Source organism: Neopelma chrysocephalum, unplaced genomic scaffold, assembly GCF_003984885.1.
Source record: "Neopelma chrysocephalum unplaced genomic scaffold, ASM398488v2 Primary Assembly neopelma1_97222, whole genome shotgun sequence".
Classification (NCBI taxonomy): Eukaryota; Metazoa; Chordata; class Aves; order Passeriformes; family Pipridae; genus Neopelma; species Neopelma chrysocephalum.
The window spans coordinates 3,640,355-3,654,614 of NW_020925863.1; the positions used below are offsets into that span (position 1 = coordinate 3,640,355).

The 14,260-nt window shown below is 36.8% G+C and overlaps 1 protein-coding gene across 2 annotated transcripts; it reads left to right on the plus strand.

Moving 5' to 3' along the window:
• The first annotated feature begins 56 nt into the window (after window positions 1-56).
• Window positions 57-12,408, plus strand: DBT (dihydrolipoamide branched chain transacylase E2). 2 transcript variants are annotated; one of them, XM_027671774.1, is made up of 13 exons: window positions 62-162; window positions 2,755-2,878; window positions 3,573-3,637; window positions 4,615-4,738; window positions 4,909-4,984; window positions 5,862-6,043; window positions 6,410-6,537; window positions 7,272-7,515; window positions 8,287-8,453; window positions 9,479-9,556; window positions 10,456-10,647; window positions 10,821-10,892; window positions 11,773-12,403. In XM_027671774.1, exons 2-13 carry the CDS (start codon window positions 2,791-2,793, stop codon window positions 11,938-11,940), a joined length of 1,584 nt encoding a protein of 527 aa, XP_027527575.1. In that variant the 5' UTR covers window positions 62-162; window positions 2,755-2,790; the 3' UTR covers window positions 11,941-12,403. The 2 variants fall into 2 exon arrangements, with proteins under 2 accessions (XP_027527576.1, XP_027527575.1); XM_027671775.1 differs by lacking the exons at window positions 2,755-2,878; window positions 3,573-3,637 and having other exon boundaries at window positions 57-162; window positions 11,773-12,408.
• Window positions 12,409-14,260: the final 1,852 nt, after the last annotated feature.

Consider the following 14,260-nt stretch of genomic DNA (forward strand, 5'->3'; position numbering starts at 1 on the left):
GGCCCCGCCCGGCCCGCGGCCCCCGCCCGCCGCCTGGTTGGCTGGGCCGGCGCGGCCGCCGCCGGTTGGCTGGGCCGGGGGTGTGTGAGGGGCTGCGCTGCCCGGGGTAAGATGGCGGCCGTGACCGCGCTGAGGAGCAGCTGCCGAGCCGCGGGGCGCCTGGTAAGGGGAGCGGGGACCCCGCTCCGGTGCTCAGCCGGGAAGGGGAGGGATAGCGCGCAGCATCCCCGCCTCGGCGGCGGCGGTGTCCCGGAGCCCCGGTGCTGCCGTGCAGCCCGCGAGCACCGCGCGGCTGCAAACACCACACGCTCGCGGACCTTCCGCCTCCCCTGCGCCTGCGGGCGGGCAGCGCCTCAGCTCCCCTGCCCGGCCGCCACAGCAGTGCCTGCGGGCGGGCAGTGCCCCGGTGCCCCTGTCTGGCTGCTCAGCAGTGCCCGCGGGCGGGCAGTGCCCCGGCTCCCCCTCCCGCCCGCCCTCAGCCCTGCCTGGCTGCCTCAGCCGCCCCCAGCCCGCCCCGCAGCCCCGGTGCGGGCACAGGTGCCCGTGTCCCCGCAGGGCCCGGCCTGCCCGCCCCGGGCTGCCCCTGGCGTTCAGCGGGTCCCCGCTCCTCAGGGACCCCCAGAACCGACACCCTCGCCCCGCGCAGCCCCGGAACGTCCTCCTCGTGGCCCGTGTTCCCTGTGAAAGAAACGTGTGCCTGTCTGTAATAAGCCAGTGACATCCTTCTCTCCTGTTATTTCTAAGTCGTCTGATCCGTTGCTCTGCCTATACATTGCGCTGCCATCGCCGCTCCTCCGCCCACCATCAGCTCGCTGTGCGTTCCGTATCCGCACAGCGACGGGGCGGCTACACGTACAAAAAAGGGAAACGTGTTTCTTTGAATCCCGGGAGCCTTGATACTTGAAAAGTAGTTGCGATACTTTACCATAAGGAGCGAATCTACTTGGTTGCCTTTTAGGACACTTACAGTCTCATAAACATGTAGCGTCGTGAAGATTAATTCATGCTTTCTTCTGTCTTCTTGTATTATAGTCTTCTTGCTGTTGTGAAGAATGTTGGTTTCCAGTTATGTCACTGGTGTTTTGTGGAATGTCAGAAAAAGAAATAACTTTTCTAAGATAATATAAGTAGATACAAAATTAAGGATCAGTTCAGGTTTCCATTATTATTTTTTCTCTTAATAATAGTTCATATTGTATTTTTAAATCATAATGGTGAGGATTTTTAAGTGGTACTTTTGTAATCTAGTTTTGGGCTGTTCGTAAGTAATTTTACTAAGTAAGACCATTGAAAAATAACAGTTTCCTTTTGATTTTCTTTCTAACTATCTACTCTTAAATGCAGAAGCAGATTCTGATAAGATGAAAATGCTCATCTTATCTATGTGCATGCTGAATTATAGAATTGGCTGGTTTATAATGTATGTTTCCTGCAAGCACATTTTGAATCTTGCTAGATGCTAATTCTTGTGACCATCTGCTATGAAACAGTGATAAGTTCCAAGAAATAATTTGGTTATTATATTATTAAAGGGCTTTATTTTAGTATTCTCTGTGCCTTTGTAAACGCTTTGGCTAGCAAAAGGAAGAAGGACAAAGTCACAGTGATTGTCCATGGGGGCTGTAAATCGTGAAGGAAAGAAAGGAGCCTGGGGGCCCTTGTGTAAAGTGGTAGGGAAATGGCAGTTACCTGGACACTGGGACACGTCCCAGTTATTTAGGTGAGGAATAACCTCGGACTAAAGTATGCTACCAAGGACATTGCTTCACTATATAGGCAACTGTACACTTGGAGATACAGAATATGTATGCAAATCAAATCCAATGTGAGTAAATATTCTTTAAAATAACTCAATGTGACAGCAAATCAAGACAGTTCAATAGGGGAGTATCCTTTAATGAGAAGTCATTGCTTTTTAGCACAAACTATTCAATTTGAGTTTGAAATTTAGTGTTGCTCCATCAGGTAATTGGTTCCCTGCAGGCTGCATAAAAATATTTTTTTCTGAGGCCAGCAGTAGATCTTTAGGATCAGTGGTAATTTAGAAAATCACAGTTGGCTTCTTTTTAAGGAAACAACCAAACCTGAACCTACAGGCAAGGCAGTTCTCCCCCAAATAGCAGCAGCTCCCGTGTTGGCTGGGGTCAAACCACAGTTCTTGGTCAAGCAGGCTGATGTGTCCTCAGAACTGGCCAGGGGCTGGGGTGGACCCTCATTTTCTTCTTGCCAGAGTAACTCTGCACATCAAAGACTTGCACAGGAAAGGTGTTATCTTGCTGACCATTATTGCCTTTGAATTGCAATATAGTGTAATAGTGGTGACATAAACATAACTGATAGTAATGGACTTGTGGGGTTTTTATTGCTAAATTTTTCCAGATATCAAGATATATAGATGGGTATGCTATGAATATTAGAGCTAATTTTGTCTTTTTTATTCTTTTTTATTTCCTTATTTAGCATTACATGGAAAATACTACTATGGTGATTAAATACTGAAATTAATAAGCATAATTTATTTATTGGATTTTAATATGTTTCTTGTTAGGAAGGAACACTGTTCTATCAAGAGATTGTGCAGTGTGTTATTACTGTAACATACTAGCACACCAACTTTTTAGTTAAGAATGTGCAAAACTGCAAACCAAAAAGATTCCATTTTTAAAAAATGCAGGAGTTTTGAATTATTCCTACAAATATAATGAAACATCATGGTAACTTTTCTATAACAAAACCAGTCTCTTTTTTTGGCAGTGTCATTACTAAATCACTACCTGCATTGGTTACCAAATGTTAAAAACACATGGAAATCATTGTGAAACTTCACATTTAGAAATAGTTCAGAGATTTGATGTGCTCCTTGTGATCATCTTCACAGGTAAATATTGAATGTTTTTCATTTAGGGTCATATAAAGAGAAAAGAATCTTATTGTAAGTTTGTGACAAAAAGGCCTCGTTGAACACCTTTTCTTGCAATGTATTTATGTAAACCTTCAGGGGGAAAGAATACCAGAATCAAAAATAGGAGAAAATAGGCTTGTGAAGATGTACATTATATACCACTTTTGTAATCTAATGAGAATTTTAAATGTGTTCATAAAATATGATTTTCCATAGCTTAAAATTACCATGTAACCTAATTGTTGGATAGGGAAAGTTGTTTGGAGGACTAATGAAAAGGATTTTCTGTTTGCTTGTTATAAGAATTAGAAAAATACTTATTCTAGATCAGTAGATACAGTCTCAATAGCAGTTGGCTGTAAAGTAACTTGTATAATATAACTTTGTTGTATCCATTGTGATAGACTGTGTTGTGTAAATGTTTGTTCCTTAAAGAAAAATGATATTAAATATAGCTTGCAATGCTAAATTAAACAGTACATAAAATGTCTACATTGTCAGTTCAGGATTTTATGGCTTCATGAATATTCTACTTTTTAAAAAGTGTAATGTAATATCAAATAGTTGAACAGTTTGGGGTGTGGGGAGGGCAATCAGGAAGTTTCATATGCTCTGTAATTACTGAAAGGATTTTTCAAAAAAAGAAGTTAAAATGAACTTTCCCATGCAGGTGTGCTGTTTTCTGGCTCCTCTAAGAAGATAATTTCTAAATTTTACAGTTTTGAGCTACTTGAGGTACATTGTAGCACCTAAATTTTTTCATATCTCTAATTAATTAGAGATAGTATCCACAGAGAAATTATTATTTTTATAAATTTTACAGCACTGTGAGACAATATAACACCAGAACTCCATTAAATTTAAATCTTACTAAATAAGATGATATCTGGACTAACTTGTGTTGAGATTAATAAAATACCTATTTATGTCAATGCAAATGCTACTGGCTTTGCTTTTGACCACAATCACGACTGATTACATGATGCTTTAAAGCATAAGGTTTTGTCTGAAGAACCTTTCAGAAAATTCTGTAGACCCTTTTAAGTTGATTTCTGGATAAATATAATTTTAACCATAAAAGAAAACCATCTCATGCCCAGTTCTTCAAAAAAGGTCTTTTAAGTTATGTGAAATGATATTTACTTGAAGATGATTGCCTCCTATATATTAACAGAAACGAAAGGGCAGCTCTCTGTGCCCTCTGGTGTGAATTTCCTTTCCAGTTAGTGCTTCTGATCACCCTTAGATTGGAATAAGAACTGATGAAGAAAAATATACTGGTTTTCCCTGCAGTCTGGGAGCCCCTTCCAGCATTCATTCTGGATAAGAATATTTCAGTTGGCTGATGTAGTTGATACTATGTGTGCTTTGTGTGTGCACGCTCTGATTAAGCTAATTCCTTAGAGAAACAATAGCAAGTGTGAATCTCTTACCAGATCTTGTAATGATTTTTGTTAATTGGTTATTTTGTTGTGGCTTTGATCTCCCCCTGTGTTGTGTTAGTCAAAGAAGTTAAAGACCTGGCAAGGTTTATGCTAATGTGATGGTTATTGTACATCCAAACATGTATTCAGTGCAATTGTGTTTCCTTAAGAACTTCTCTTACATAGACTAGAATGAAACTATTTTAGTATTATGTTGCATCAGGAATATTAAATGAGCTCTACGTTCCTCAGTCCCTTGTATTAACACTTGAGACTTTTCTCCCCCAGGTGTGCATTGACCGTGTTAGATCGTGCAGCAGCATTCGCGTTATAAAATCAAAATATGTGTGCGTGTTTGACAAATCTGCCCTCAAGTTTAGTCATCAACAGCGATTATTCAGAACATCTGCTGGTAATCTTTTTCATAATAAAATAATTTATTTTATTTTGCTGTTTTATGAGTGTTATGTTAACGGCTTGTATATGGCTGGTATGTAAACTTTCTGATGCATTCAGATTTTTCTGCCTGATATCTTTTATTTAATATTAAATGTGGTGTACTTTCTTATTGTCTGTTTTAAGTTTCATGTGGCCAGATTGTCCAGTTTAAGCTTTCTGACATTGGAGAAGGGATTACGGAGGTGACTGTAAAAGAATGGTAAGCTCTGCTTTCTTAGAAATATACTGAGAAATCAAGAGGTGGTTTAACAGCTTTAGCTGTGTTATCAATTATTTGTCTGAGAATGTTTTCTGGCTTACAAGTGAAGTTTTTCAAGTTTCGTTTTCCACATTTTAAAACCTTTGACATACTGAACTTTACATTTTGTTAATTTGTAGTCTGGTTTATTTATGAATGGAAAAGGTGGAAGGAATGGGATGCCCTAATTGTGCCTATATATAGGATTTCCTTCAGTGATTAATGTTTTCAGTGTTTAGGAGGTCTGTCTTTTATTATGCTTACTTAGGCTGAGCTTTAGAAACAAATTACTAGTCCAGAAAATCCGCATAATTTTATTCTATACCCCTTCTCTATTGATTTTATTAAAAGATTTGAACTTTTAAATTGTTTGTAAAAGGCCAGTGATGAATGGATTAAACAAAATCAAAGTGTGCAGTGAAGAAAGGCAGTGCTGAAATGCCTTGTTCTTTGTACAAATTCCTCTTTCTTTGTGTAGAAGATGTACTGATGTACTGGTCCTGACAATTAGAAAGTAAGAACTTCCTTTGGTTCAGACCAAGCTGGGCTCACTCTTATTTTATATGATTTATAATCTGACAAGAGAACTCTGCTTTACCAAAGTCAATGTAATATTTTGTAATATAATCGTGTTTGACGATATTCTAAATCATAGTGTCGTTTCACACAACAAAGGGTTGTGCAGCAGCCAGGCAAAACACATATAGCAAATGTAACCATTATGTAGAATTTATCTTCCTGTCTGGAATGCATTTTCATGTTGAACTTAACAAAAGCATACCCAGCATAGATTTTTACACTTACTGTGTTTTACAGTAGCCTGTGTCTTTTTTCTCAGGTATATAAAAGAAGGTGACAGTGTGTCTCAGTTTGACAGCATCTGTGAAGTACAGAGTGATAAGGCTTCTGTTACTATTACCAGTCGTTACGATGGCGTCATTAGAAAACTCCATTACAGTATAGATGATATTGCTTTTGTTGGAAAACCATTAGTGGACATTGAAATTGATGCTTCAAAAGGTATTGTAGGATATATTTTTCTCTTGCATATTTTGTGTTTATTGTCATAAAACCATCAGTGACAGAGAAGTTTACTTTTTCTTACTGAGAATCTTAAAAAGTAATATTTTTTTCCCTTTATAAGGTCAAGCAAATTGAGTAGAGAAAGTTGTTATATTTTATTAGAATTGAAAATCTCAGAAGCTAGATATATCCTATTGAATATTTAGCTTAAGCAGCAGCTTTTAGCAAGCTGTGTTCCCATCCACAGTAACTCAGAGTAAATGCTAAAAACTTCAGCTATCACAGAATCACAGAATGGTTGAGGTTGGAATTTAAGGAATGCTTATAATGTAGTAAAGTCAAATTTTTTCTTTTCATTTGCAGGTTTTGCCTCAGAAAAAGATGTTGTGGAAACCCCTCCTATGTCTCATGAAGAGCACACTCACCAAGAGATAAAAGGTCACAAAACATTAGCAACCCCTGCAGTTCGTCGCCTGGCCATGGAGAACAATGTAGGTTTGCTGAATAAGGTCCTGTTGCCTTTTATCCAGCTTTTATATGGCATTTTGACTGACTACAAGAACATTGATCGAGAGGAAAGACTTGTTTTCAAATAATTTTGAAGGTGTGAAAACTGTTGTAAAATGAAGAGAATTGTGCTTTCTGATTATTATGGTGGATAGAAAATGAATTACTGGGCTTAAAATGCAGCTCGGATGCTTTAGGCTGAAGATTAAGAAATCACGGGACAGAAGAAGGTGGAGGGAAAAATAAAATCTCAGTTTTAGCCAGCTTGTTCTGTTTTTCAGATTTGTATTAGAGCAGAGGATATACTAGGTGATCTTTTTAAAGTGTCTTTCTAATGCCTTTTTTTCCTTATGAATCTGTGAATATTCCATTAGTTTTGAAAGTTTGTGATGCACTTCTAGGAGAAAAATAAAACAATAAGTACAGAAAATTAAGTGAGAAATAGCTTTCCTCAAATTCATATTTCACTATTGATCCTGTGAAGAAATTAGGAGGTAAGTAGTATTTGTAGTTCCTCCTTAAAATATGCAACTAAACAGTGGGACTTTTGGATGATTGGAACAATTAGGTTAAGTACCTAATAAATTATAGAAAGGGAAAGAAAACTGTTGGTATGTTGGATTGGTAGTGGGAATAATTTTTAACCATAGCTCACAATATAGAATATTTTTATATTTCTGTAAAACTGAAATGTCACAGCTTGTTATGTACTTTTCAGATTAAATTGAGTGAAATTGTTGGAACAGGGAAAGATAACAGAATCCTTAAAGAAGACATACTCAATTACTTGGCCAAACAAACAGGAGCTATTTTACCTCCATCACCAAAGGCTGAAATTGTCCCACCTTTGCCAAAATCAGAGACTGTGCCAGCTGCTCCAAAGGACAAAGCACGCAAAATTCCAGTACCTGTTTCCAGACCCATTGTGTTTTCAGGAAAAGATAGAACCGAACCTGTAACAGGTAAATCAAGAAATATGAAATCTTGAGACCATGTTCACAGTAGACTACCAGCAAGTGATCCTCTGTGAAAAGCTGCCTCCTTCTGATGGGGGTGTGTTTCACGTTATTGTCGTGCCAGGGAGCATGACTGTAAGAAGCTCTGTAAGAAGCATCTCTGATGAAATCATTTTATGAGAGATTTGTTCATGTTTTGGTTGGATGGAGTTGGGCTGCAAACTGAACTTGCTCATTCTTCAAATGTATGCTGAAACATGTAGGAATTCTGAAACATAGGTTTGTCACAGTAGGAATCATTATGCAATTAGTGGCAAAGTGCAGTGAATTTAAGGGCTTATCAGCACTTAATAACAGCATACTTCAGCATTCACACTTGTTCTGGAGAAGAGTGCCACAAAAGACACTAAGGTTAAAAAGAAGCATATTAAAAGGGGAAGATAAAAGTTTTTTGCTTGCCTTTCAAGCAATGTTTATTTGGAGGCTGGAAAGAGTAATGCAGATTATAATATTATGATTTCCAATCCATCTACATAGGAGAGACATGCAGTAATATAATCTTAGGTGTGACAGTTGTAAAAATTGAGTTACATATACTGAATAACTGGTGATCCTAAAGTGCTCTTTACCCTGTCCTTTTTGGTTGTAGTTTAGCTTTGGTTTGGTTTAGTTTTTGTAAGTTATGTAATTTGTTTAATAGAAACAAATAATTAAATTTCACCCTAACTTCACAGAAGCTCATTTTGTTGGTTTAAGAAGTCAGTAAATATTTTCCAGGTTTTCAGAAGGCAATGGTAAAGACTATGAGTGCAGCCCTGAAGATACCCCACTTTGGTTATTGTGATGAGATTGATTTGACTCAGCTTGTTCAGTTGCGAGAAGAGCTGAAACCTCTGGCTGAAATCCGTGGAGTTAAGCTTTCCTTTATGCCTTTCTTCATAAAGGTGAGACATGCAGCAGAGCACTGTATGGAATATTTACACAGCTTTTGCCAAAATGTTTTCAATGATTGTTGTACGTCTGGAACACCTCTCTATCATATGAATTATGACAGATCACAAGAAAAGTCTCAGCTTTTCTTGTTTATTGAACCACTTACCAATTTACAGTTGGAATTGCAGTGAGGCTTATGTAATATCATTGAAAATTTTTGAAATATTAATGGGGAAGGATAGAGTGGCTTAAGTGTCATTCAGTATGGGGGTAAACATCACTAAGTGTTGGAATTGCACAAAACAAATGTTGGACACTGTCAGTAATTTCTTTGAGTTCCTTTAAAATGAACCTCACATGAAATGCATTGTTGTTGTTATTATTATTGTCACAGTATTTGTATTGAATAATTTGAATTGAATAAATAATACCTTAGGTGCATCAGTATGTCTCTTCTGTTATTCAGAAGACCAGGCACTTCCACTCATTTAGCTGCTACGGTTCCATTTCCAACTGATGCACTCACTGCCTAAACTGTGCATTGAAAGCATAGCTTACCTGAAACCTCTGGTTATGCTATTGCAGTTAGAGTGCTATGTAAGCACTCATCCTGCTCACTGTCTTTAGGGGCAATTAATATTACTTCCTTGAAAAATTGTCATTTAAGTTGGGAACTGAGAATGACATTGCAGCTGAATCTCATAACTTTTGGGATATTTGATTTGAATCGTGGAACAGAAATAACAAATACAGATTCATCTTCAATTATAGTGGAGAAAGGAATTATCATTTTTTATATGTCTATCTGATGTATATTTGGTTTTAGCAAGTTGTTCTTTTTTTTTTTTTTGCTATCCTAATAATGACAAAGTATCAACAGACATATTAAGGAGAGTTTAAGCCAAGTTTGATTGCAGTGAGGAAATCCGTATTGTTATTAACCTAAATTATCTCCTACCATTACTTCCTTTGTATGGAGCTTTCTGGTTATAAAATATAACAATCTATCTTTTTTTTTTCTTCTTATATTTAACAGGCAGCCTCTCTGGGATTATTGCAGTATCCCATTCTTAATGCTTCCTTGGATGAAAACTGTCAAAATGTCACATATAAGGTTTGTAAATTACTGATAAAATTGTGAGCAGAAAACCTAAAGTAACAGCTAACAAGGGCTTTTCAGAATGTCTGAGTTAATTTTAAAAACCAAAACTGTGGTGTTGTGCTGGAAAATAATTTGTGTGTCCAGATTCTAAGATCTGGATTTGATTTATTATTGAACTTACTTCAGTAGTTTGTTAAACAAGAGTCACTTTGTTATTCAGGCTTGCCTCAAAATTATGTATTAGTATAGTGATTTTCTATTTTTTACCTGAATATGGGCCAAGCATTTAAAATGAAAACACTTAAAAATCTAATACAACAATTTTTTAGTAATGGCACTATTGTTCCAACATTCAACCTTTATGTATTAAGGTTATATTTTAAACTCAGTTTTTATAAAAATGATGTAATTTTCATACCAGCTGCTGGAATGATACTTCTGGGAAGCTAGTGTCTTATTTTCATGATTGATGTGTATGTGCCCCTTGCAGTACAAACTCCTTTTGTGCTGTTTGATCAATATCTCTCAGAATTCTTTTATTCCTTCTAGCAAATAAAAGGCAACTGTGTTTCCTTTTTTTTAATTTTAGTGTTCTCTTTAAAATCTGCTATTTATGTTTTGTTAGACTTGCAATCATCCTGAAGTTCAGTGTTTTCAGTGTGAAATCAATTCCTGGATTTTGTATTCCCCGGGTGTGAAATTGCCAACAGTTCGCAGGTGTGGAAAGCTAATATTTAAAAATTTACATCCTTTTCTCCCCTCAAAGTTGTATAAAGGAGTTGTTTACTGAAGACAGCACTTTATAGGTTAAACAGATAAACGGGGAAGATGTGATTTAAGTGCCTTTTTATGTAAAATACATTTTATGTTGATAGCTTATAATAATGTCCAGTTAATGAAACTTGTTGCAGGCTTCGCACAACATTGGAGTTGCGATGGACACGGAGCAAGGTTTAATTGTCCCAAACGTGAAAAATGTCCAAGTCTGTAGCGTGTTTGACATTGCTTCTGAATTGAATCGCCTACAGTCCTTGGGCTCTGCAGGCCAGCTGGGAACAAGTGACCTCACTGGGGGAACATTCACACTTTCGAATATTGGCACAGTAAGTAAAAGAAAAAAGAGAACTACATCTGAAAACTGCTTCTGAAATGAAAACTTTACTGAAGTTTAATATAAAATGAATAAAACTTGTAGCAATTAATTCAAGAGGCAATCTGCTCTAAAAAGCCCCCCAAACTATTTGGTAAATAATATCCCCAGGTTTTTCTTTTCTAGATTGGTGGCACTTACGCCAAACCAGTGATACTACCTCCTGAAGTAGCTATTGGAGCACTTGGAAAGATACAGGTATAGTAACTTTATCTCAGTAATCTGAGTGTTTAGGTCATCTGTAATTAAAGTGAAACTGGAGTCTCTCTTGTTTTGTTTTCCTTTTATAAACATTTCTTTATATTAGAGAAATTGCATAGCTTGTGATTGCAAAGTTTTGTAGTGGTTTTAGATGACTGTACAGACACTGAATGTTTAACTAGAAGTTAAACACCAAAGGTTCAGATTTGTTTTCTAGAATCCTGTTATATTTCACTCACATCTGTGTGTTTAGCCTTCTGGTGATCAGGAAACAACAGAAATATATTTTTACAAGTTTTGCAACGTGCTGTAACATTGTTGCTATCATCAAGGAGAAAACTTGAGAAGTACTCTGATAATGAAGTATAATTTCATGAGCCAGATAGCTGAATCCATACAGAAATTTGTGTGGTGAAGGCAGTTTTATATTTTCTAAATTTCAGCCCTTAATTCTTTCATGTAGACATTTGAGACCAGTGCTGGAAATGAAATTAGTATTAACTTAAATTACTACTTCTAAGTTCTTCCCATGAGCATTTTGTTCAGGGGATGCTTTAAGGAAACCATCACTTTGAGAACTAACAGTGCAATAAACTATTCAGGAAGAAACTTTTGAGTCAAGAAAGATTTTCAGTACTTCAGTATTTCCATGATGGTGGAAACAGGATATGACTGTTTATTATGTTGGCTTGCAATATATTCTAATCCACAGCACAAACAATAATGGGAAGGTCTTGGTTTTTTGAAGGGTGTTACCGCTGTCTGTCTAATTTAGCAAAATGTTTAAATTTAGTTCAACAAATTAATAACAAAGAAATAGAGATCTGCTAATGAAAGTATTTAGTGTTTCAATTCTTTTCTTTCCTCTGATTTTTAGGTTGTTCCTCGGTTTAATGGGAAAGGTGAAGTATTTAAGGCACAGATAATGAATGTGAGCTGGTCAGCTGATCACCGCATCATTGACGGAGCCACCATGGCCCGCTTTTCTAACCTGTGGAAATCATACGTGGAGAACCCTGCTTCGATGCTGCTGGACCTTAAATAAAGGAAACCATGGCTAGAACATGCCTTTAAACTTTTTGGTTTAGAACTGAATAGTTATGAAAGCTGTCTCCGCTAACATGTGCCCTTGGCTACGTGCATTATATAATAATGTTATGTGGTTAAAAGTTCTCAACAGTTGATATCAGTCTATCAATTAGTTGTTACTTCTTTTAATTAGTAGTGCTGTAATTTTTTCTACAGCAGACTGTCAAACTGAATAGGTCAAGGTTTCTGAATATGGTGGTGGAATGTCTTTATTGTGCCTTTTATAATAATTGTCAGGCTGGTGGGACTGAGTGACACTGCTCTACACCTGCAGTATTTATAATCTGATTAACCTGTCTTAAAGGGGAATACTCCTAGTTCTTCCATGTTGGACACGTAAATTTATTTTAATGAATAATATCCAGATTCCCAAAACGAGTTATGCAAAATCATATACAAATAAAAATGCCTTTAATATTTCTGCCGTAAGAGGGCTTTTTGTTGTTTACCTTAGTAAACCTCTTAAATCTTTTGCTAGTTCACATTTTCCTGGCAATTATGTGCACAGGTACTCTTTATCAAACTACAAATGAAGAGGCCATATTTATTCAAATGCTTACTGATAACACTTATTCATAACTATCAGGACCTTAATACTCTCTAGAATATCCTGTATTTTTATAAGCTGGAAGTAGTCTCAGTCCTTAATGCTTTCCAGTTATTTTTGTTTCTTATAGAAAGCATCTGTCCGTTAAAACCAAGCGAGAAAGAAAGAAAGAGAAAACAAAGAAAAAAAGAAGGATCTTGTTTTGTTATTCTTACATTAGGTAAGACTGACAGTAAGCTGAACGTGTTCCAAAAGCTTGCACTGTGTTATTGACCTTCAAATACCAGATTAATCAGATTCAACAAAGAGTGGACATTAAAAAATGCTATGTAAGATAAGGCTTTCCTAAACTCAGATACGAGACACATAATGAATAGGTTCAAGTTAACGGCTTCAGAACAGAAAACAGTTACATGGCTTTAAGGTGAACTAAACAGATGAGGATTGTGCTGGTGATTTAATGGGAGATAGGAAGAAAACCATTGATTATAAATACCTTCTAGAAACCTAAGTTGCAAATAGACACAAGAAAAGAGAGTTATATGGCCTTAAAAATGAATCTGTGATGCACAAAATGGACATTTTCTCCTTTCCTTAGATATATCAAACCCAGGAACATTCTCCAGAAGTGTAGACCAAAGTTGTCTATTGCATTTAGCTGTGAAAATGTGAGACAGGCTGTCAGAGGTAGAATCCCTGCTATCCTTGATGCTGGGAATGAGCAAGAGGAAAGATGGTAATGTAGAAGGGGGAGCATGGAGCATCCATGTAAGGTGCTATTTATATTTCTATTGTGGTATAAGGGTCTTTTATATAAAGGTCATTTCTTGCAAAGTTTGACTAATATATCATGCTTATCACCTAATTCATTTTTATCAGATTTATTTATTCCTAATAAAAAAATAAAGCCACAAAGAATTGTAATATTGTTTTTATTTGTGAATTCTATGCAGGCAGTGCTGTACAGGTGATTCAAACTATTTCTTCTGATCTTGAACATACAGTACCAAGGCTACCAAAAGAGCACAGCCTAATGGCTGCTTTCCTGCAAGCATATTGTTGTGGTAAGGGGCTCAGTCTGAATAGTATATTTTTTAATCTGATGACCACTGAGAAAATAAACAGAGGAAACATAAGTAGATGAAAGAAAGCAATAAAGTGATTTTGAAATATTTAAGATAGAATCATTTTACTTGCACAAGGAGCCTGAAATTTGTCTCTCAAGACTCCAATAAATGGGAGGGCTGTTGAGTTTTTTTACCCTAATTTTCTGTCTTTAAGGAGGAGCAAATGAGGTTTTCAGTTATGATTGGCTTAGATCAAGAGATTGAACCTATACCAAAACTGAAAGAAGAAATACCTATAACAAAGAAACTTTTGGACCATTTTTGCTTTTGCATAATGTGTTTTTTTTAAAAAAAGTATAGAAGGTTGAAAGGCTTGAAAGCTAAAGTACTTAGTGTCTTTTAAATAGGTATTGGTGTTCCAGTATTTAGTTGGTTGTAGACTGAAGAGAGTGGTTTTGGTTTTTTTTAGTGTAAAGTTCTGTATGGTAGGTTTATAACCAAACTCACAATATTTTAAAATTTTATCTTCACATTTTATAGTCCAGTGCACTTGGTTAGAATTATCCAGTTTTATGGTTTCTGCCTCAAATAGTGACCTGTGATTATTGTTGTGTCTTTCTTTCCATTTGAATGAAGAAAAAGATTCTGACAGATTTTATCTT

Excerpts from the sequence above, each read along its gene's own strand:
- DBT (XM_027671774.1), top strand. The coding sequence starts at position 2,791 with ATGTTAAAAACACATGGAAATCATTGTGAAACTTCACATTTAGAAATA. Across the intron at positions 3,638-4,614 it reads ACAGTTTTGAGCTACTTGAG|GTGTGCATTGACCGTGTTAG; the intron begins GTACATTGTAGC and ends TTTCTCCCCCAG. Across the intron at positions 7,516-8,286 it reads TAGAACCGAACCTGTAACAG|GTTTTCAGAAGGCAATGGTA; the intron begins GTAAATCAAGAA and ends AATATTTTCCAG.